At 33.6% G+C, this 24,011-nt stretch overlaps 3 protein-coding genes and 2 pseudogenes across 4 annotated transcripts; 3 read left to right on the top strand and 2 right to left on the bottom strand.

Annotated features, from left to right (window-relative positions):
• Positions 1-3,695: 3,695 nt before the first annotated feature.
• On the top strand, positions 3,696-6,229 carry LOC114423441. Its single transcript, XM_028390205.1, has 6 exons — positions 3,696-3,818; positions 3,900-3,936; positions 4,047-4,285; positions 4,472-4,508; positions 4,645-4,859; positions 5,478-6,229. The coding sequence occupies exons 1-6, from the start codon at positions 3,774-3,776 to the stop codon at positions 6,111-6,113; spliced, it is 1,209 nt and encodes a 402-aa protein (XP_028246006.1). The 5' UTR covers positions 3,696-3,773; the 3' UTR covers positions 6,114-6,229.
• Positions 6,230-6,588: 359 nt separating this feature from the next.
• LOC114423449 (ubiquitin carboxyl-terminal hydrolase 3-like) lies at positions 6,589-9,923 on the top strand. The gene is made up of 9 exons (XM_028390215.1): positions 6,589-6,682; positions 6,815-6,946; positions 7,036-7,074; positions 7,240-7,345; positions 7,426-7,484; positions 7,612-7,686; positions 8,791-8,839; positions 8,966-9,042; positions 9,521-9,923. The coding sequence occupies exons 1-9, from the start codon at positions 6,626-6,628 to the stop codon at positions 9,608-9,610; spliced, it is 684 nt and encodes a 227-aa protein (XP_028246016.1). The 5' UTR covers positions 6,589-6,625; the 3' UTR covers positions 9,611-9,923.
• Positions 9,924-10,128: 205 nt separating this feature from the next.
• LOC114397017 lies at positions 10,129-12,474 on the bottom strand (annotated as a pseudogene).
• Positions 12,475-13,683: 1,209 nt separating this feature from the next.
• On the bottom strand, positions 13,684-16,484 carry LOC114423460 (annotated as a pseudogene). Its single transcript, XR_003668843.1, has one exon. The product of XR_003668843.1 is annotated as a G-type lectin S-receptor-like serine/threonine-protein kinase LECRK3 (transcript).
• Positions 16,485-18,106: 1,622 nt separating this feature from the next.
• On the top strand, positions 18,107-21,186 carry LOC114423466 (G-type lectin S-receptor-like serine/threonine-protein kinase LECRK3). The gene has a single exon (XM_028390231.1). It carries the CDS (start codon positions 18,536-18,538, stop codon positions 20,963-20,965), a length of 2,430 nt encoding a protein of 809 aa, XP_028246032.1. The 5' UTR covers positions 18,107-18,535; the 3' UTR covers positions 20,966-21,186.
• The last annotated feature ends 2,825 nt before the right edge of the window (positions 21,187-24,011 follow it).

The raw sequence follows: 24,011 nt of genomic DNA on the forward strand, positions 1-24,011 counted from the left end.
CGAGTGCAAAACACGATTGTGAGATCCTATTGGTTAAAATCAAGGTAATATTTTTAAATATGTTTATTCAAGTATTATTGCGAGTTGAAACAGCAATGGATAGACGTTAACATGTGTAATTGTGTATAGATTGATGACCTTATTTCATGGGTCATATATACAAGATACCATGTATTCTCTTACGTATCTAAGGATTGACCCACCATAAAATGCTGCATGTATTGTTATGAAAGTATTATAAGCATTTTTTGTAGCGACCCCTAGCATTTCCAGAATTCCCACCAGAAACACTAGAAACCACAGCAGATGAGTCCACCTGGAGCACAAGACTAATCATCCCCTTCGTCTTCATAGATACCAAGCCAGGCAAGGACGCTAAGGAGATGGGCATGTTCACAACTCCGCGTGACTTTTGAGTTATTAACAAAATGTTTTAATTAACTGAGTTAATAGACCAATAATATTATAAAATAATTAATGTCAATATATATAACACTAAAAATTTTACTGTATATTTAATGCACATATAAATATATATAATAAATTTTGTGATAATAATTTTAATCTAATAATTAATTTGTTTACATATATGAATTGTAAATGAAACTATGATTTTTATTTAAAATTTATATATATATAAAATATATTATTAGATCAAAATTAATTGTAATAAGGTTAAAAAATACATTAGTATATTTATGTTAATAATGTATTATTTTACATATATAAATTTTTATTACACCTATGATTTATATTTAATTTATATATGTAAATTTATATGGACATTAAATGTATATTAGAAGTTTTAGTCTTATATATATCGACATTAATTATTTTATAATATAATTAACTTATTAGTTCTATTGGTTAGAATGTTGTGTTAATAAAAAGTCATCATAGATTTAATTTTACTCGGACAATTATGTTAACAAAAAAAAAAGAATGTGACATAATAAAAAGTTTGGTTCGAAGTTTAGTATGGAGATATAAAAGGAAAAATCCTATTTAAAATAGTTAGTTAGATTTCTTGTTATAAATTAATCATCATTAAAGTAATTCATATTTCACACTATTAACTTAATAATAAATAAAACATAATTAAACTTTAAAAATACAGTTGTAAATGATTGATTTTAATCAGTATATTTTTTTTTCAATTCACCTCCAATTCACGCTCCCATTCCTCCCTTGATTCACCTCCAAATCGTCAATATTTTCACTAGTATTCATCCTATGTATTTTCATTAATAAATCATGAATATTTTTTCATTAATATTTTCATTGATATTCATCCCATGTATTGTTTCATTAATATTTTCATTAGTACTGGAAGTTAGTATCAACACCAAAATCATGAATATTTTCATTAATATTCATCCTATATATTGTTTCATTCATTCATAAAATTAAATATTTCCATTAATAAACGTCTTTTCCATTTTCTGTATTTTTGAAATCCAATCCCACCTCCAACGAAATGTATATAGTATCAAACACTGCATATTGAGAAATATTTATTGAAATTTGAATGTTGCTAAAAAAATGCATTAAAATATTAAATTTATTGAAGATGTGCCTTGTCAAGTTACAGGCAACCCAACAAGTTGATACATAGCCGAGTGTCATATTCAACACCGATTTTTTTTTTAAAAAAAAATTCAAATCAAACAAAAAAATTGTGTAATATGATTTGATTTAAATTATTTATGAAATTTAAATTGAATCAAATAAAATCAATCTTGTGCGACTTGAAAATTCTACTAATAAGTATTAAAAAATGTTTAAAAAATTTGTTACTAATTGGAAGAAACTTGAATATGATTAGTTTAACAATCAATGATATAAATAAATAATAAAAGTTTCAACAATTAAACTTAAAATAAAATAATAATTGTTTTTAAGTTGAATAAAAATCATTCAACTTATATATCAATCATTCGACTTAAAAGTAAACATAATGCATAATACATGTTTTCAAATTCCAATAAATTAAACTAAAAAAAAGAGTAAAATAACATTCATGATAGTGACTTTTAATTGTGTAAACTTGAGTAGATATCCAACAATAAAATACTAATTGAAACAATAGTCTAAGACCATAAAAACATATATCCAGCAACACAGCATTGGATCTCCAACAACAACATATATTACAAAATATAAATTGCCAAAAAGTTGCATAAAATAAAGCATCATCAATTGAAATAAAATACAATTACTTGCATTTTAAAAAAAACAAACATTTAGAAACTATACATCATAGCATATCGATCGAATTATTAAAAAGAAAAAATTACTAAATCGATTTGGTTTGGTTCGATTCTCTTTATGTCAAACCGCGAATTGAATTAAACTGTATGGTTTGAAAAATAAAAAAATCAAATCAAACCAATAATCATCAATTGTTGTGCAATTTTTTACTTTTTGGATCAATTTTTAATTTTGCGTTCAATTTGATTATATGCTGAATATCCTTAGAAGCATGGATAAAATTGATAATTACTTCCTTTAATAGGTCCTATTAAAGTTATTGAAGAATTCAAAACCACATAATCATCAATAACTTTTGAGATAAACTTAGATTAGACATAAATCTAAGTATAATAATAAATTTTATGGGTCTCTTGGATCTGTTTGATTTTAAAAAATGAAAGAGACTTGAAAGCAAATTAAGTTGAAAAGAAATAAAATAAAAAATAAAATATTTGAATTAAAGTTAAATATAGAGGTGTAAAACTTAAATTAATTTTTAAAATTTTCATCACCCAAATATAATTAAATCAAACACGTAAACTGAGTTTAATCCTTCAAAAGCATGTTTAAGTGGAACAAACGAAAAACCAAACATTCTCAGGCAGTTGATTAGATGAGTAGAAAATGAAAATGTGGCAAATTGACAATTGTTACTATGCAAGTACGTCTACAAATATATAACATTTTTTCACACCAATATTTTGACAGGCTTTCCCCACAGTAGTAAATCGTTTTTGAAAAATAAATAAATTCAAGCATCAATTGTTAAAAAAAAAGATCATTTATACTAAATTATTATAATTTATAAACATAAATGATATTAAGAATTATTTACACAGTGATTGTGATATTTATCTTATTTTTATTTTTATATATTATAGTAAACATTAATATCTTTTATATAATAGATAAATTTTGGTAATTATATCATATATTTCCCATAAAAATATATTGTGAAGCAAACACTTTTTTTTAATGATTCATGAAAATATAAAAACATTTTCATAAACTTTTATTATTAACCAAATAATATATTTTTTAAAAAATGTTATTCCTATGAATAATAAAATTACATATGTTGAAACTTGAAAGTTGAAGCAGACGTTCCTTTGCCCTATGTTTTATAATGGGAAAAAATAGGGATATTTAAAAAAAAATTAAAGGAAAAGTAAAAAAATAAGAAAAATTAAAATTTCTTATTTTCTTTTCACTTTCTCTCCGATTAAACAAAAGAAAACATTATTATCTATATTTTTTTTTTCTCTCACTTTCATTTTTCTAAATGGACCATCAAGTTTTAAAACCATTGTTATCCCCAAACGGAGGGAAAAGGATTAATAAAATGGAATACAGAGTTGAGTTTTCACAGCATAATGATCCAAACGCGCCTTAAAAGAGGTGGCGCCAATCCCGCGCCGCGAAATTTTAAAAATTTGACAGACATCATAAAATAATCCGAACGAAAAATTGCCATTACTAGCGTTACCATTTTTCTTTCTTGTATTGTTGGATGCATTTTGATGGATTCGATCCCATGCCTTCAGGGCCTCAATTCCCAATCCCAGGTACCAATTTCCTCATTTTCTCTATCCTGTTTGGCTGCTGAGAAAGTGCTGAAAAATGTTGTGACATTTTTTTCTTTTTAGGTTCCCAGTTCGTGGTCCTCGCTTTCGTGCCCTTCTGGTTCGTATCAATTTCTTATCAAAACTTTTAATATTTAAATAGCAAAACAACGCCCAAACCTTCGAAGGGAACTGCTTTTGATTTCTGCGTTTTGTGGGTATGTCTCTCAGAGCCTCCGGATATTGGGAATTGGTTCTCAAGCTATGAATATCGATCACCCGGTCCGGATTCGAATTTTAGTGTCGAAGATTCTGCTTTCAGCGAAGAAGAAACCCAGAGAGACGGTGAAGAAGAAGAAGAAGAAAATGTTAGGGTTCAAGGTGAAGGGGTTGCTGGGGAGAATGTAGTACAATGTATCAGAACTTGTGTTAAAGAGGATAATCATAGCGAAGATCAGTGCTTGAACACGGTGAAGCTTCTACTCAATTTTTTATTTTTGAATTGAGGGTAGAAAGAAATTCAGCTTATTGGTATTTAAGGGTTATAATTTTTTTTAAGGATTTTAAAGTTAGGCTTTCAGAAATTAAGCCAATAGATGGAGACTTTAGAGTTTTGTTTCTGATTTTTTTTTAAATTTTTTTTTGCTTCTTAGCAGAATCTGGAGCCTTTCAGCTCGTTCTCACTCCTTTCTGGTTTGTACTTTTCCATGCTTCTTTTAGAATTTATATTGCAAAATGTAGCTATGATTTTGTTGCCAAGAGAACTTCTCTCCAGTTCTACAGACTCAATTATTTCATTTTTGTGTGTTGTTTTTGTTTTTCAATCAAGAGCCTCCAGACATCAGAAACTGGTTCTCGAGCTATGTTTACGAGTCACCCGAGTCTGATACAAGTAGTCTTTTTAGAGATGAAGTTTCTGAAGAGAATGAGTGTGGGAAGGAGAGGTTTGATTTTGAAGTAGTAAAAGAAGATGAAAGCCGGTTTGAGAATGTCCACTCTAAAGGGCGTGTGGACCACAATAGCTCTTCTAATAAAAACACAAAGGTAAAGCAAAAGCAGCCTTAGTGCTCATTGTTGATTTTTCTGTTAACACCTTTATATATTTACCCTGGCAAATAACACATTTACTTACATATGTCTGTAGTATCCGATATAACTATACAAGACTGAATTAAAGTATGCTAAAACACATTTATGCTCAATTGCACTTATAAGTAGAATGCTTCACTAGAAGATGAATAGATAGATACTGTTTACTTGGTGAATTTCAATTTTCAAACACAAACAGAATTTTTCATATGCTAATTGTTTGTCCCTATCTACATTCTATATGAACTTTGTTTAACGGAAATTAAATTGTTAGTGTAGACATCATTATGAGGACATGCTAATAGAATGATATATCAAACTGACGCAATAATGCACCTATGGCATACATCAATTTCTATTACTTACAAATCATCATAACTAATAACTTATAGTACTTATACTAATAATTCCATCTTTTGTAAGACGAAGTCTATATCAGTAGGAAGAATTTTAATGACGAACTGTGGTGAAAGGAAGTTTGGTTAATATATGGCTCTAAATAACATGAATGGGTCCAATAATTTGCTCCAAGGCATCTGTACTGACTTTTTTTCTTCGCTGTTGAAATCAAAGGGTGATGATAGTGCAGAAATGAAGACAAATTCAACTACTGTTGATACTTCTCATCTGGAAAAGATTTTGCAGCCATGCCTGCAAGATAAGACACTGCAACAACATAATCTTGGTCCAACGAAGTACAAGGAGGCATTGGGCCTTAATCACAAAAGTCCTGGTTGTGATCCAGAAGGACATCTGATGTCCCTGGATACTGATAGAAGTGTAATGAAACCTCCAAAGCTGCTACAAAAGAATGATACTGGAGAATCAAAAACAAAAGGTGAAATCCAACATGACAAGAAGCTTGACTTGAGTGCAAGGGTAGCAAAAAACTTTTCAGCAAGAAGTTCAACTTGTACCAGCAATAAAGAAAACGATGGTTTTGTGACGACAAGGAGGAACAGCTACACTGGAGGAAATGATGAAAGTTCTTGTAAGAAAGCAGAAAAGATAATATTAGCAGGAGCAGTTCCATTGGCATGTGAAAAGCAAGGTGTTACAAAGAGAAAGGCATTAACAGAAGCAACAAATGTTAAACAATATAATGTCATGGGGATAACAGGGAAATGGCAATGCCCACAGAAACGTAAACCTGATGTTGGACCTGCTATGAAACAACTTAGGCTCGATCGCTGGGTTCGTAGAGTTTGAGTTTGAGAGAATATTTTTTACTTGTAATAGTGTTGTAACGCAGATCAAATCTCTTGATCACTGGATAGAAACATTTTAATTGCATTGTGTGTGATTTCCATTCTATTATTCTAGTTTATTATTGAATTCCTTAACCATCAGATCGGTTTATGCCAAAATCAGAAGAAAGGAAAAGAAAATTTTGGTTCCACTAGCAGTTTAGTTTTATTTATTTTTTATTTTAAATTGAAAATGAACTTAATTTTTATGCATAAAAAGATTATACTATGAATTCCAAATTAATAGTGTTTTAAAAAATTCCTTTTAGATAATTTCTGTCTCCGTTATTATTTATAAATAAGAACAGACTAATCCTTTTATTATTATGATGAATTAGTTAAATTAGCCGATATATATTTCTATTGGGCCTCCTAATGGCCTATAAGCCTGGCCAATGGGCCCACAAAGGCCCAAGGCAAGAGTATAAAATGAGGGCAGTGACAAGTGCAAAGGTATTGTGGAAGAACAAAGCAATGGCTTCAGTTAAAAGGTGGCTTCCGCTCGAAGCTAATCCTGACGTCATGAATCAGGTCCTCTCGATGGATCCTCCCATTATTATGTTTATATTTTTTACAACGTTTTTCTTTTTTCTTTTCTGCTACTGTTTTTGGGATTAATGGCATGCATAATTGAAGTTGTATAATGATTTGGGTGATTTGCAGTTCCTTTGGGGGCTTGGACTTCGAGAGGATGAGGCAGAATGCTGTGACGTTTATGGCTTAGATGAAGAGCTTCTGGAAATGGTTCCAAAGCCCGTTCTTGCCGTGCTTTTTCTTTATCCCATAACCACCCAGGTTTTTATCCTTTTTCATCTATAACAAATCTTCATTTTTCACTTATTTTTTTTACGGAGTTTGTCACACTTTTTTTTTACTGTCATTAGAGTGAAGAAGAGAGGTTGCAGCAGGAAAATGAAAAAAAGGTGAGTGGACAAATATATTGTTATAAGCTTCTAAGAATTGCATAGATAAATGATGTATTTTTAGGGCTCACTACTTAGCCCAATCAAATTTTATTTTCGGTAGCATATAGCATAATATCATTGAACATTAGTTAGTGAACTGTATGCTGTGGTGTTCCGATGCAGGAATATAACAGTAGAGTCTATTTTATGAAGCAAACTGTGGGTAATGCTTGTGGGACAATTGGGCTGCTTCATGCTCTTGGTAACTTGACTTCTGAAGTCAAGCTCGGTAAGTTTTCAACAGTTAATTACCTCTCTGTTGAGATTTTTAGTGTATCTTACTCTTACCATTATTTCTCATTTTGTCAGTTGAGGGGTCGTTCTTTGATAACTTTTTTAAATCTACTGCAAGCTTGGATCCATTGCAGGTTATTCCTCTCCACCTTACCTTTTTTCCCTCTTTCTTTCTAGTATATTCACAGTGCAGGCATTGACACAATTGATCAACTAAAAGGAATGCTCATTTTTGCATTTTTTATCTTCTGTATTATACAGCGTGCAACATTTCTTGAGAATGACAAAGAAATGGAAGTGGCTCATTTGGTGGCAGCAACTGCTGGTGATACAGAGGTAATTTATTGATTGAAGCACCACTGTATTGGGAATTATGTGATATACAGTGGAACTGGTACAGTAGCACATGGTTCAGTCATCATATATTGCAAATATATTCTTACCAATTTGGATTAGTTTTGTTCTTGATGTTACTTGTTAGTAACTTTAGTCTTTGGGTGTGATAAATGATACTAAGTGGCTTTATATAACATCTTGATGTTGGGAATTTTGGTGTTAGGTTGGCTCTATGAAGCACCAATACTTTAATTTGCTTTATGTATCCATATCTATTACTATGTAACCAATACCGATAATCTTCGATATTTTACCGATACGTATCCATGATGTATCCAAGATTTTAAAAAAGTTTCAATAATCTAATACATAGAAGCATGTACTATAAGAAACATAGAAACATTGTCCCTTGAGATTGACACTATTCCTATTTGTAGATAATAGGAAGTGATTTATGATACCAAAGATTTGTGATTTTTATTTTGTTTTTAGTAATGTTCAAGAATTATGTTCTTAATTTGGATTTGCAGAACTACAATTATATATTTATTACTATGATTTATGAATTTTTATGCATATTTGCTTTAAATGTGTATCTTACATGTATCGTATCCTATATATTTTTAAAATAATCGTATCGCTGTATTGGATACATATTGTATCTAAAACATGTATCATATTTGTCCATCATAGGGTTGGCTTTTAGAGTATAATATAGAAAAAAACAATATTGCCAAAGTACTGGTTCCTATGTTTAAGTTTATGTTATTATGGAACTGAGTCTATGATTTGTACTAAGATAAATGCTTGTAAACCTATTGCATACTGATGGCCTTTCAACTTCACAGGAATACTAAATTTGTGTGTATATGTCAGCCTGTTTGAGTCAAATCCTGCTTCCTTCTTGAATTTATTACCTTGAAGTTGTATGACTTGCATGCAATGTTCATGGCAATTTATTCAGAAAATTGGGTAGAAGAAGTTCCTTCTAAATTGGAAGAGGCAATTAAATTTTTTAATATGACTCAATATTGTGCCAAAATATATCTTATTCAGTCTCTCATCTTACTGTTGATTTCTCTATTTCAAATATTTATAATGCAGGCATCAGACAATGCAACTGCACATTTCATATGCTTTGCTTGTGTGGATGGTAAATTATCTAATATAATTGATTCTTTATTTCAGAGTAATTTATTTCTTTTCATTTTCCCTTCTGCACTTGGTTTGCATTTTATCTGGGATTAATTTCCACACAATGGTGTCATAATTCATGCAGATGAACTTTATGAGCTTGATGGAAGAAAGTCAGTGCCAATATCTCACGGTCCATCATCACCAAGTACTTTGTTAAGGGTAAATATCTTTGCATGTTAAGGCCATGATTATCCTTGTGTAAAGACTTGTGTTCTGGAAAGGATCTGTTTGTTTTGAAAATGCATATAGAGAAAGTTTTTATTTATGTTGTTGTCAAATGGCCAGGATTCTATAGTAAAGGAGCTTAGTCAAGTTAATGGATTGAGCTTCCACATTTTAGGCTAGTTTTATAGATAGGTTATGCTTTGAATTTGTTTGGAAAATGAGGCTGTTGAACAATGAACCTCTTCCTCTGCTCCTCTTCCCACCCCTTTCCACCACCGGGTGCTGCCTTCCTTAGATAGCCCCCATCTTTCTATATATTGTGCACCTGCCACACGGCTATATGTGTTTTGCTTTGTGCCAGTGCATTGTTCCTGTCATTTAATCACGTTGATTTGCTGACCTTCATATTATATATCTGCCTATATTATAATCTAAGATACTCTATTGATAATATATGTTCAAATTACAACAGGATGCAGCTAAAGCAATACAGAGCATGATCCAGAAAAATCCAGACTCCTTCAACTTCAATGTCATTGCCTTGTGTAAGAAATCCGGGTAGATATTGATTTAGGCTTGTTGGGGTCAGTGAGTATGCTTAGATTTTACTTTCGTAAGTCATCTAGGAAGCAGAGCATTTTCCACTCCAGATTAATGCAAAGCGAGTTATTTCCATGATGAACAATGTGAATCCATCGTGTGAAGCGATATAGAATATTTTTTTTGCCTATACTTATAATAACGTCAATTATTGAGCGTAAAAAGGAAAGCCCAATGCGTTTTCATGGTAATAAGGAAGCTATGGCCTCTCAGGGCACATGAGGATTTAAACTTTGCCTTTAGAGGCCAGTAATGCAAAACGTTTAACCGAAGAAGCTTGGTTCGAAAGTTCTCGTTGTTTTCACATTTTGCTAAGATTATACCCTTCTTTTTATATTTTTTGTTCTTTGATATAAAATGCACAAATATACTGAAACTCGTGTTTTACATCTACCAAATCTAGTCTTTTAGAATTTAATTAGAATGCATTGAGTAAAGATATCTCTATATGGTTAACAAATCACAAATATGAAACTCTCATTAATGCATGACCATACCCATTGTTGGCCTCACTTCAGGATTCTCATTAATGCACCAAAATGCTATTTTGATCCATTTATGTAACCTGCAACTATCAGAAAAGGCCTCCTCATCGTTCTTCACCAGAGCATCTACATGTCTCCCTTCTATATAGCAATCATACGCCCAATCTGTCAGTATTGCCTTCTCTTCTTCCCCGGAATCCATCATCAACACACTTCTGCACCAAATAATTTCCAGCATTACCCCAAAGCTGTAGACATCTACTTTAACCATCACAGGAACATTCTTGAACCATTCAGGAGGCACATATCCTCGACGGATCATCGTATCCGTTTTACTTTGGTCAGCCAACAACTTGGCCAGCCCAAAGTCAGACCCTTGCATTGAAATGTTCATGTACCAGTACTTTTTTAGGTTTTATATCACAATGAATGATGGGAGCATCACACTCTTCGTGCAAGTACACCAACCATCTCATGAACTCGTACATTAATAGTCTATGGATTCCCTCGTCACAAAATCCAATTAACCTGACCAGATTTTTGTGGGAGGTTTTACCAATGGCACTCAATTCAGTCCTAAATTCTTTATCTTATAGAATTCTTGCTAACAGAATAGGATTGGATTACTTGCAAGAATATTCTGCACTAACAGAATTTGTCGTATTTGTCTAGCTATCGGGAACAATTCCAAATCAAGCTATATACGATATTGGTGGTGCTGCATATGCTGAAGATGAAATCCCCGAGCTGCCCTCAAGCATAGTCTCAAAGGTAAGCTGGTCTTGTGACTCTCCTATTGGGCTTTTCCTTGATCTGCACCCTTGTATGTTCTGCTTGGGCCTCTGTTGATTGTTCTGTTTGCACCCTATCACTTTCCCTATCATATTTCCTCACTAAAACCCCGCGTGGCTTTTTCCAATGTTTCATAAGTAAAGGAATGCAAATTTGTTTCCAAAAGACTAGGAGTAGCTGGGACAAGCCTTGTTAGTTTCGGCTTCAAGAGAAGAAACCAAGCAACCGCAGCCAGACGTATACTAATACTGATAAAGACAAGGGATAAAGTGATCGCAAAAGAATTGGCTTAGCTCGATCTTCTTTCTTGGAATCGGGAGCAGGGGAAGCTCCCTGTTTGCAGCAGCAGGATAGAAGTCAGAACTAAGTCTTGTTTTGATATAGACAAAATGTTCATCACTGACTGCTACTTGTCTTCCGTTACCAAGGGGCAATCTCTTCATCCAACAAGTGTTACCGCTGTGCAAGCAAGATTGTCGGCACTCCTGTTGAGAATAAGGTTGTTTCTTTTCATAATCTCCCAGAGGAAAATTAAAATTTCTGAATTCATGCATTTCATATAATTCTTCTGTCTGTGCTTTAACTAACATCCGCGCCACAAGCGAGGGTGAAATTGGGTTGGCATCCACCAAATTCATTACTTGGATCCACCATTGAATACCCATAAGGGCATTTGCAAGTAGGCCTATCATGTTTCATGGAGCAGTAGCTGTTATAGCCACAGGAACCACTACCATTCTCATTGAATATTGTAGTGCAAATGTTGTCAGGGACATACCGCATAATTGTCCATCCTTGGTGGGCATTGGTGCTCCTTGGATGAGCCTACTGCGTGAAAACTCCATTGAAGTCAAGTCTTTCCCTGAAGTAATACCCCTTAGGAGCAAGAGTTGAGTAGCCCCATGTTGGTCCTTGAGGTTGGATTCTAGTCCCATTCGCTGTCTCTACATAAATATTCCCCAATTCATCAAACACTAATCGTGAAGCAGAGTGAGAAGCATCAATTCTATAATAATATCTGTAACGTAGTTGAGTAGGCCAGGCAAGTGGACTTAGCAAGAGAACACCATTCTGAAAATATAGTTGGAACCTTCCGCTCGTGTAATCGGAATCTGAGTCTAGAAGTTAACTTGCCATCTAGCTCCAAAGATTGGTTAGGCAACAACGTGTCTGTGGGGTTTTTGAAACTTTCCCATTCAAAAGTAGAATTCTTGTTTACAAGAACAAAGTTGCCTTAGGAAAGAGCAGCGTCTGGTTGTGCTTTCCATATGGATTTTCCTTTCGGACTTGTCAGCGTGAGCCCTTCTGATGTGAGCTGAACCTGTGATCCTGTTGTTGCTGTTGCAAGGATTTCATTTGCTTTTGTATTCCAAGCAATGGTCTTGGCTGGTATTTTGTCATATCAGATGGCAACCATGAACAGGTTTGTGCCATTAAGTTGGTGAAATCCAAAAGCAAATTCACCCGAAGGCGAAAGCCATGCATCATAGTCGTTGGTGGACAGTGTGGAACTCAAAGTAATGTTTCCATGAACAAACATAACCACCATAACTCAAAGGTTAGAAGTCTTCAAAGAAGACCTCAGTGACAGAGTTACAAATCCCGAAACAGGCCAACCAATCAGCCACAGCATTTCCTACACGAAGGATGTGGAGAATATTAACTTGTTCCTGCATGTCTCTGATCGTATCAACCTGCATGTAATAAGGTATTCTAATTTATTAAAGCAATGAATTAATTTTTTTTCTTCAATTTAAACAATTCACAAATTACGGTTGTCTTTTCTCCTCGTGACTTTACCAATTATTTTTCTATACTGTACTTATTCTCAAAAAGAAAAATATTTAATGAACACTCAGAATGTTTTCTAACACTTAGCGAGAGAGAAAAAAAAGAGAAACAAATAAACATGATAGAGTTTATGATGTAATAAGAAGAAATGGATAAAAATAAATGAGAAGTGTCTCAGGTGTTTAAAATTAGAAAATATCCATGTATTTTGTAAATATTATCAAAAAATAAATTCAATTCTATTGCATTTTAATATGTAATTATTTTTATTAATATGAACACCTAATTTTGTTATGGTCATGCAAAAAATTTTAAAAATAAGAATAAAATAGAATGAATGTTTTGCCTATGTCCATTACCCTAAAATAAGGGTATCACATCCAATCCAATAAAAAGATCCTCACTAATAAAAAAGAAAATTGATGAATTTTTTTTTTTTTTTGATATTTTTTTACATGACTGATCGATTCAATTTGCTTGGTGTTTGTAAAATCAAATTGATCCTAACCGAATTGATAATTTTAATACATATACATTATTATGACGTGCTTGGTACGTGATTGTAGGTGTTTTATTATACTTTAGTTTTAGTGTTCCATTTTCTTGCAAGTTGCACGAAACATACACCTTCTCTTTCTTTTTTCTTAAAAAAAAAATAAAAAATCTTTTAACGTCTGTTCCTGTAGGGAATAAGGTATATAATCGATATAGAGTGTTGCTTGTTGCCTGTCTCCTAATTAATATAAGTGGGAATCTCTAATTTGCCATTAGGAAAATAATTGCGAGCAATGATAGATTTTTCTACCTTTGTTTTAGCTAGAAACGTTTAAATTGGTGTAAGGCGAAAAAAAAATTCTACGTTTGTTCTTGTACTGTCATTGAGCCATTGATTGAGAAATTCATAAAAACATTCTTCTAAGTCAGGAGCTCATTTGGAACTCTAATTAGTAAACAGCAACATCTAGGCTGAATGAAATGCTGAAACTATTCGTGCTAATTAAGCTTGCTTCCTACATAAAATAATTCCAAATAAGACAACATATTGAACCACATAGAACAATAACTTAATTAGAGTACAAGGATTGATAGCTATTATATATGCAGAAAATAATAAATATAATAGAAAATAACAACGCATAGAATAAAATCTCACGAACTTCTCTCCCAATATTTTAGGCAGGATGTGAATTAAGTCAAGAAATCAAATATCAGGATTAGGCGATGGTGGGTTAGCGACTTCAACTAAACCTTCCAGCATTTGGTTAACTTTCCCCATAGTTGGCCTCATTTCAGGATCCTCTTGAATGCACCAAATTGCTATCTTTACCCACCTTTGTAACCTGCCAATGTCAGACAATGCTTCCCTATCGTTCTCCACCAAAGCATGTAACCTCCCTTCCACACAACAATCATAAGCCCAATCTGTCAATATTGCCTTTTCTTCTTCCTCGGGTTCCATGGTCATCACACTTCTTCTGCAGCAAATATTTTCCAACAACATCACCCCAAAGCTGTAAACATCCACTTTAACCGTCACAGCAACATTCTTGAACCATTCAGGAGCCACATATCCTCGAGTTCCTCGGATCATCGTATTCGTTCTACTTTGGTCAAACAACAACAACTTGGCCAACCCAAAGTCGGATATCTTTGCATTGAAATGTTCATCTATGAGTATATTTTGAGGTTTTATATCACAATGTATGATGGCAGAGTCACACTCTTCGTGTAAGTACACCAACCCTCTTGCAATCCCCAAAACAAATCCAACCCTTAAATTCCAGATGGGTTTGGAGTGTCCAAATAGAATGTCTGCAAGGGTACCATTGCTCATGAACTCGTACACCAATAGTCTATTGATTCCCTGGTCACAAAATCCAATCAACCTGACCAGATTTTTGTGGGATGTTTTACCAATGGCACTCAATTCTGTCCTAAATTCTTTCTCTCGTTCTTGTGCCAATCTGTCCAATCTCTTGACGGCAATCACATTACAAGAATCTGCTGTTTCTAGTTTGCCTTTGTAAACAATGCCACAGGAACCCCTGCCTAGTTCTTTACAAAAATCCTCTGTGGCCTCTTTCAATGCCTCAAAACTAAAGGAATGCAAATTTGTTTCCAAAAGAGCGGAAGCTTGTATAACCTTTTTCAGTTTCGGCTTCAAGAGAAAAAACAAAGCAACCGCAGCCAGGAGAATACTGTTAACGACAAGGGAAGCAATAAGTGATCCCAAAATAATTGACTTAGCTCGATTTTCTTTCTTTGAATCAGGAGCAGCGGGAAGTTCCCTGTTTGCAAGACCAGGATAAAAGTCAGGACTAAGTCTTGTTTTGATATAGACAAAATGTTGATCCCTGATTGGTACTTGTCTTCCATTACCAAGGGGCAATCTCTTCATCCAACAAGTGTCCACCTCTAAAATGGCAACAGCACACATGCAATCGTGCAAGCATGCTTGTTGGCATTCCTGTTGAGAGTAAGGTTCTACCTTTTCATAATCTCCCAAAGGAAAATTAAAATTTTTGGCTACATGCATTTCATACAGTTCTTCTGGCGGTTGTTGAACATCGGCTCCACAAGCGAGAGTGAAATTGGGTTGGCATCCACCAGATTCATTACTTGGATCAACCAGTGAATAGCCATAAGGGCAGTTGCAAGTAGGCCTATCATTTTCCATGGAGCAATAACTATTATAGCCACAGGAACCGCTACCATAATCATTGAATATTGCATCGCAAATGTTGTCAGGAACATAGTTCATGATTCTCCACCTTGGTTGGCCACTGGTGTTCCTTGGATGAGCATACAGCGTGAAAACTCCACTGAAATCAAGGGTCGCTCTGTAGTAATTCACCTCGGTATCAAGAGTATTATCAACTTGAGGTAGGATTCTATTTCTAGTCCCACCAGTCGTCTCTACATAGATTTCCCCAGATTTATCAAACACTAATCGTGAAGCATTGCCAACTGAGGCATCATTAATTGCATGATAATAAGGGTTGTAACGCAGTTGAGAAGGAAAAGCAAGGGGGCTCAGCATAACATTAAAATCCTGAAAATAAAGTTGGAACCTTCCAGTTGTGTAATTGGTGTCTGTGAATCGTGAAGTTAGAACGCCTCCGAGTCCAAGCTGGAGAGATTGGTTAGGCAACAAGGTGTCTGTGGGATTGTCAAAACTTTGCCACACATTTTCATATTCAGAGCTTCCGTTTAGTAGAACAAAGTTGCCATTGTTAAGCATAGCTCCTTCCGAAACAGTGGCTTCTGGTTTCGCCCTCTATATGGAATCTCCTTCGGGACTTGTCAGCGACAGCCCTTCTTTCGTGATCTGAACGTGTGATCCTGTTGGCGCTGTTGCAAGTCTGTAGTCTGTTTTTGCACTCCAAACAACGGTCTTGTCGGGTATCTTGTCGTACCAGATGGCAACCATGAACAGCTTCGTACCAAAATTACTCAGTTGCCGAAACCCAAAAGCAAATTCGCCCCAGGGTGAACGCCACGCATCATTGCCATCTGTGGAAAGTCGCGAATCCAGATTAACGTTTGCAAAAACTAAGGAAACACGAAGAAAGACAAGTGTACGGATAAGGAAGGTTAAGGCAGCCATGGATTCGATTACGAGAATACTGGATTCAATGTGTCGTACGTTGTATACTCTTTCACTCTGAAGAAACTTCGAAGATGAGGGCAATGGGACCAAGATATTTTCTGCATCGTCAACAACCGTATTATTATCACGTGGACCCACTTTTCATCTTAACTCAATTTCTTTTCATATCGCTCTTTTCGTTTATCATGACGAATATCTATATTTTCTCTCAATTTTTAACTTTTTTTTCTATCTCTTTCTCTCTTCTTTGATCTTTCTATCCATAATAGGATGTAGGTTCAACATTTCTCCAAGTTAAAACGCGCCACGGATAATTTGCTCATTTGCTGGATATTTTTTCCATTTTCAACAGTAAGTCGTGACTTTTCTAAAGATTAAGCCTATTATATGTTGACATTAGTCATTTTATATCAGCATGTATGGCAGAATTATGGCTTGAGGTACGTTTCAACTACTTCAAGTCTTCAACATTAATTTCGTGTTGAGCAAAATGAATAACGTACGACATTGATGAACTGATGGCTCATGGCTGCTGCTCTCACTTTGTTAGTTAAATCACAGCATGACTCGTAGGGTGACAAGTAACCACTGGATATTCCTTTGTAACGGCAATCAACCAGCGTGATTAGCGTAAGTGCTCTGCCTAATTCTTACCAATCAAGTATTATTACTATTTCTTTGCTACGTAATTGAGAAATGTTACGTAATGTTCAAAATAATGAGATATCCAAATATTATTACTATTTCTTTGCTAATTAGTTCTAATAGCTAGTTGTTCTTTCTAACACTCCAAAATCCATTTGAATATATAGTTAATAAATCTCCCAAAGCGAATTACTTTGTTGTTGTTGTCTTTTTTTTTTTTTTTCTCTTTGAACCCAGAAGAAATAGAATATTTTGATTTTAGGGCAAACTACAATTACACTCATGATTTTTTTTAAGATTGTATATAACTTGTTTTTTTATTTTAATGTTTACATCAATTTGAAAAATATTTGGTGAACACTCAATATGCTATCCAACACAAAAAGATAAAATAAAAAATATAAATATAATAAAATTTATGACATAAGAGAAAGAAAAATAATAAATGTTCGGGAGATGTTTAAAATATTAGTCATTCATATATATCTCTACTCCATCAATTTCGTTATAAAAGTATACAGTATTTGATTATGAGAGATAGAAAAAGTTGAAAGAAAAAATTGTACTAGGATAAGATGTGCAACATGTAAAAGAGAAATAGAAAGAAAAAAGTATTATGGAAAAAATAATTTAAGAATGATATTATTTTTATATTTCATTTTTAAGTAATTTAAAATAAAAAAAGCACACCACCACCAACTGAAATAAAAATAGAAGGATTTTTCTAACATATTGGTTAAAAACTAAATAAATTTTACTAAAAAATACAATAAAATAGATTGGTAATTAATTACCTTTTGTATATATTTTATTAAAACAATAACTGAAAGTATGTAATAAATTATTTTTCTATTATATATATATAAAGGAGGAAACAAGTTCCTATAAAGAGATACTTTTCATTTCTATTATTTATTTTCTTCAAATTTAATAGTCATAATGAATAACTAATATTTAAAAATTATATTTTAAGGAAATAAATGATAAAAAAAAGAAATATCTTTTGAAAAAATTTAAAGTTATTTTTCATCCTTATTAAAATCCATTAATTTTAATATATAACTAATAACTCTCCGCTTAACTCATGTTAATTGATGATTTGGATTAAAGTTGGACTAATGAAAAAGGCTATAGTAGGGCTTATGAAAAGTTATTCCCATGCAAAGCTAAGAAAAGTCACGCAATGACATCGTTTTTGTTTACCGTCGAGTTCAAACGGATCCACGTAGAGTAGTATACAAATAGCTTCTGCGAATTTGGTATGTTAGACGAGGAGAGAAAAGATCTGATTCACCTTATTAATTTATTTTTTTCGAAACACGCACTTACTGTTGAGGATGCAGAAAATTATAATACCAAGACGACTGCACTCCCTGGTGTGTGTTTTACGTTAAAACTTTGACCCGACACTGATTTTAATTTTGACTAGGTCGGATTCCGGGTAGAAGATCGAGTCTCACACGATGAGGCTTCATTTAAGCCAAACTAACCAACAAAATAACTACACATAACACATTCAATCAGTAAATATATATCTCCAGTTTTCTACCTCGTAATTGAATCCATGGCTGCCTTAAATTTAAACCTCCTTATAGTTACACTCATCTATATTCATCATGTTTCCTTAGCTTTTGCAAAAGTTACTCTGAACTCGCCACTTTTCACGGATACCGATGATGCGTGGCTTTCACCCTCGGGAGAATTTGCTTTCGGGTTTCGACAACTGAATGATAATGACACCAAGCTGTTCATGGTTGCCATCTGGTATAACATGATACCGGACGACCAGACCGTTGTTTGGAGTGCAAGAAAAGACAACAAGCTTGCAACAGCGCCAGCGGGATCAAAGTTGCAGATCACACAAGAAGGTCTGTCGTTGACAAATCCCAAAGGGGATTTCATATGGACGGCAAGTTCAAAAGATTTTGTTTCGGAAGGAGCTATGCTTGACAGTGGCAACTTTGTTCTCCTAAACGGTAGCTCTGCAAATGTGTGGCAAAGTTTTGAACATCCCACAGACACCTTGTTGCCTAATCAATCTCTCCAGCTCGGAGGCATGCTGACTTCTCGATTGACAGACACAAATTACACTACAGGAAGGTTTCAACTTTATTTTGATGGTGGTAATCTCTTGCTCAGCCCCCTTGCTTGGCCCTCTCAACTGCGTTACAAGTCCTATCCTGTAATTGATGCCTCTGGCAACGCTTCACGATTGCTGTTCAACATATCGGGGGATATCTATGTGGAGACCACCAATGGGAATAGAATCCAACCTCAAGGTCAAAAATGGGTTAGCAATAGCAGCAGTAGCTTGGATCTCAATCCTGAGATGAATTTCTACAGAGCAACGCTTGACCCCAGTGGAGTTTTCACGCAGTATGCTCATCCAAGGAACAACACTGCTCGGCAAGGATGGATAATCATGAGGTATGTTCCTGATGACATTTGCAATATAATATTTGATCGGTTTGGTAGTGGTTCCTGTGGCTATAATAGCTACTGCGACATGGAAAATGAGAGACCTACTTGTAATTGCCTTGATGGGTATTCACTGGTGGATCCAAGTAATCAATTTGGTGGATGCCAGCCCAATTTCACCCTCGCTTGTGGAGCCGATGTTCAAGCACCGCCAGAACAATTATATCATATGCTCCAATCCTCAAGATATAATTTTCCTGAGGCAGATTATGAAAAGATACAACCTTACACTCAACAGGAATGCCTACAATCTTGCTTGCACAATTGCATGTGTGCTGTTGCCATTTTCGGGCTGGACACTTGTTGGATGAAGAGATTGCCCCTTTCTAACGGAAGAGTAACCGATGTTAATGATCACCATTTTGTCTATATCAAAATAAGAAATAGTCGTGACTTTTATCCGGGTGTAAACGAGGAACTTCCCCCTGGTGCAGATTCAAATAAGGAAGATGGAGCTAAGCCAATTCTTATGGGATCACTTATTGGCTCCCTTGTCGTGAACGGTATTCTCCTGGCTACGGTTGCTTTGTTGGTTCTCTTGAAGCCGAAACTAAAAGTGGTTGTACCAGTTGCTGCTGCTAGTCTTTTGGAAACAAATTTGCATTCGTTTAGTTATGAGGCATTGAAAGAGGCCACATGGGGTTTTAGTGAAGAACTAGGCAGGGGTTCCTGTGGCATTGTTTACAAAGGCAAACTAGAAGCAGAAGATTCTTGTAATGTGATTGCCGTCAAGAGATTGGACAGATTGGCACAAGAACGAGAGAAAGAATTTAGGACTGAATTGAGTGCCATTGGTAAAACCTCCCACAAAAATCTGGTCAGGTTGATTGGATTTTGTGACCAGGGAATCAATAGACTATTGGTGTACGAGTTCATGAGCAATGGTACTCTTGCAGACATCCTATTTGGACACTCTAAACCCAATTGGAATACAAGGGTTGGATTTGCTTTGGGGATTGCAAGAGGGTTGGTGTACTTACACGAAGAGTGTGACACTCCAATCATTCATTGTGATATAAAACCTCAAAATATACTCATAGATGAACATTTCAATACCAAGATATCTGACTTTGGGTTGGCCAAGTTGTTGTTGTCTGACCAAAGTAGAACGAATACGATGATCCGAGGAACTCGAGGATATGTAGCTCCTGAATGGTTCAAGAATGTCGCTGTGACGGTTAAAGTGGATGTTTACAGCTTTGGGATAATGTTGTTGGAAATTATTTGCTGCAGAAGAAGTGTGGTGATGGAGGAGCCCGGGGAAGAAGAGAAGGCAGTACTGGCAGATTGGGCTTGTGATTGCTATATGGAAGGGAGAATAGATGCTCTAGTGGAGAATGATGAGGAGGCCTTATCTGACAAAGAGAGGTTACGAAAATGGATCAAAATAGCAATATGGTGCATTCATGAGAATCCTGAAATGAGGCCAACAATTGGGATGGTCGTGCAAATGCTAGAAGGCTTTGTTCAAGTCTCTAACCCACCACCCACTTTTACCATGCATTCCGTATCTTGACTGCCATCAGGCCCCAAGATTGATTCTATGTATCAATTCCTATTCCTGTACGATTTTTACACAATATGCATGCATGTTTATTTTCTATTCTCTCTTGTTTTAATATTTCTAAATAATAGTTAGCCATGTACTCAAATAAGATTATTGTTTCTACATCGTTCGAGATGTCATATTTGGAAATTTAGCGAGGAAGCAATCTTAATTAGCCACGTACATAAATTTTCAGCATTCCTTGAGCCTAAATCTATTAAATGATACTACGTTTGGTAGACATAAGACACAGGCGTTTCGTTATATGTTTTGTGCATTTTATGACAAAGAACAGAACAGATCATAATGTGTATATGAAAAGAAAAAGGGTACAATTTAATTATAGTAAACGTGAAAGCAAAGAGAACGAAAAATTCAAATATATAATGGAACATGAACAAACTTATTATTTTGCCTAAAGTTCTTGTTAGAATGGCAATGATTCAATAACATTGACGTAGTGAGTCTGGGTCTTTACAGATCTTTCGTATTTTAGCATGATCATGTTGTAGAATAGTTTGAAAATATTTTCCCTGCCAACGACGCTTTCAAAATTACTATTCATCAGCTTAATCATTTCTTCAGCAAACTGCTAAGTCAAACAAAGTTGAGATATTCTTTTTCCTTTTTTTGTTGGGTCCACACTGATTCAAAACATCATATAATCGCAGGTTTTCTTTGCATTTGTAATTAGGCTCATTTGGTCCAATGATTTGCGTAACTGACCTCCTCTAGAGATAGGGTTAAATCTCTTGTTGCTACCCAACCCGAATCAGAAGTTCTCTTACAATTGGACCTCACCTCCTCAACATAAAAAGTTCCCCTACCCTTATCTACTTTTTTATATAAGAAATTGATATTTACCCGCTTTCATATTATTAAATACACCATCTTTCTCTTTTTTCAATAATTTATTTAAAATACTCTTCCAGTTTTATTTTATTTTTTCAAATAATTCTTCTATCTCGCTCAGGAACCTTTCCTTTAGAAAAACTTTCTTTTGTCATGCTTTCTCTTCAATCTCTGATTCCTCTTTCTTGCATTTTTCTCACTCGAGTTTAACTGCGTAGCCTTTGAATCAAAATGATGGGTTAGGATATCAGCACTAATTTTACTCTTGACATGTGTTCTCTAGAACTGTAATATACTCCATTGGTTTGGTTGGAATCTGGGGTCTGGATAATATCCCCAATTCGGAATCAAACAGCCAATACCCCAATGTAAGTCACTCACACGCACCACTAGCTTCAACCCACCAAGAGCAAATTGGTAAAAAAATTCAATCAAAACCCATCTCCCCAAATTCAACTATAGGATCCATCCCTGTTTGAGTTTATCTTTTTATTAGGTTATGTTTTACAATTCAACTAGTTTTTAATTTTTTTTATTATCTGAAAATTTTATTTAAATATTTGATAAATAATTTTTAAATAATTTCTAATATTTTATGAAATATCATTTAAAGTAACGTTTTTTAAATCATTAATTTCTCGCTTTTGATTTTTTATATTTTTTTCTTTTTTGTTCTTAATATAATTTTTTAATTATTATTTTTAAATAAATCATAATTTTTTTTGTTATTTTATGTTTCCTATTTCAATAGTTAATTTTATTGAATACTTTAATTTTTTTAATTATTTTTTCCTAGCAAAACCTTATCCCATCCATCTTTGCCAAAATGAGAAGCAAAAACTAAGATGATTTTGTAATTTTTTAATAAGAAAAAAATAATAGGAAAAAAAGTTAAAACTTTTTACGCATCAAAATTGAGAGATGTAAAGTATTTCCTCGTGAAAACATGAAGAAATATACTCCAAAGTCCAAATTCAAATTACATATAGGGAAAACTCATTTATTTATTTTTTGTACATAAACTCATTTGATTTACATTAAGTAGGGTACGCAACATTTATTTTTAAAATTATTTAAGCAATAAGCATGCATGTGATTGGTTGTGGGACTAGATAAGTAACAACAAAAATATTACCCATTTTCGAAATTAAACTAACTTAAATGATCATATGGGAGCAGTAACGTCAACCGAAATCAATTTGGATTATATTGCCTTGGAGTCATAAATCGTAATCAGAGGCTTTATTTATGTTAATTATTTTTCAACTTACGTGACTTTTATTTATTTTAAAACTTTACTATTAAGACTTTAGTAAGTAAGGATATCGAGTTTTTATCAAATTTATATGTGTTTATTAAAAATTTAGATGTAAGTTTTTTTTATTAAAAGCTCAATGTGTAACTTATTAAATTCAGCATAATGGTGGGAGTTTTGATTTTTTTTTAAGGTAAGAGATATATTATTAAAATTACTTAGTTTATAAGGGAAAGGACCACAAGATAAGAGAATATACAGGCCGATCCTTATATGTGCCACACGTATTTAATCATATTTGTTATGCTCCTTTCTTAATACCTTGAAACGAATAAATCCAATCCTACCACCAAATTATATGTGGCACTAATAAAATATCTGCTACACGAAGCATACTAATCTTGATGCTGCAAAAATAAATCTGGCACTAATTAAATATCCTACTATATATCCAATCAACCACTAACCACTAGACATTGAGTTTTTATTTGGAATTATAAGATTTTTTATTTGAGACCATTACAACCTGAAATTGGTATCGTTAAAATTATCTCATACGAGGTGTTATTAGTTTTAGCATTTTATTTTTATACATGTTTTGATGAATTAAGGAATGAGATTCTTATAAATTTTTATTAATTTTAACTCTTAAGTAATGTGTGACTTCTTAACATATTAAAATATTAACATAGATATATGGAAAAAAATATAATTTATTAAAAAAAATTCACTAAAATGGTCAATTTTTTTAATAAAAGTAGTTATAAACATAATTTGTGAATATTTCACACATATGAAATAAAAAAATAAAAACTTGACATGTTGGCTTTTAAAAGTTGCTGAAAATTGAACCAATTTCATCACCTAAAGTAGGATTTTCTTTTCTTTTTTTCATTTTAATTGTCATAA

Source organism: Glycine soja, chromosome 1 (assembly GCF_004193775.1).
Source record: "Glycine soja cultivar W05 chromosome 1, ASM419377v2, whole genome shotgun sequence".
Lineage (NCBI taxonomy): Eukaryota > Viridiplantae > Streptophyta > Magnoliopsida > Fabales > Fabaceae > Glycine > Glycine soja.

Bases quoted from the DNA above. Each gene is read 5' to 3' on its own strand.
- LOC114423441 (XM_028390205.1), top strand. From the start codon at position 3,774: ATGGATTCGATCCCATGCCTTCAGGGCCTCAATTCCCAATCCCAG. The intron at 4,286-4,471 runs GTGAAGCTTCTA...GCTTCTTAGCAG, and splicing joins AAGATCAGTGCTTGAACACG to AATCTGGAGCCTTTCAGCTC. The intron at 4,860-5,477 runs GTAAAGCAAAAG...TTGAAATCAAAG, and splicing joins CTTCTAATAAAAACACAAAG to GGTGATGATAGTGCAGAAAT.
- LOC114423449 (XM_028390215.1), top strand. From the start codon at position 6,626: ATGGCTTCAGTTAAAAGGTGGCTTCCGCTCGAAGCTAATCCTGACGTC. The intron at 7,485-7,611 runs GTTATTCCTCTC...TGTATTATACAG, and splicing joins CAAGCTTGGATCCATTGCAG to CGTGCAACATTTCTTGAGAA. The intron at 9,043-9,520 runs GTAAATATCTTT...AAATTACAACAG, and splicing joins CACCAAGTACTTTGTTAAGG to GATGCAGCTAAAGCAATACA.
- LOC114423466 (XM_028390231.1), top strand. From the start codon at position 18,536: ATGGCTGCCTTAAATTTAAACCTCCTTATAGTTACACTCATCTATATT.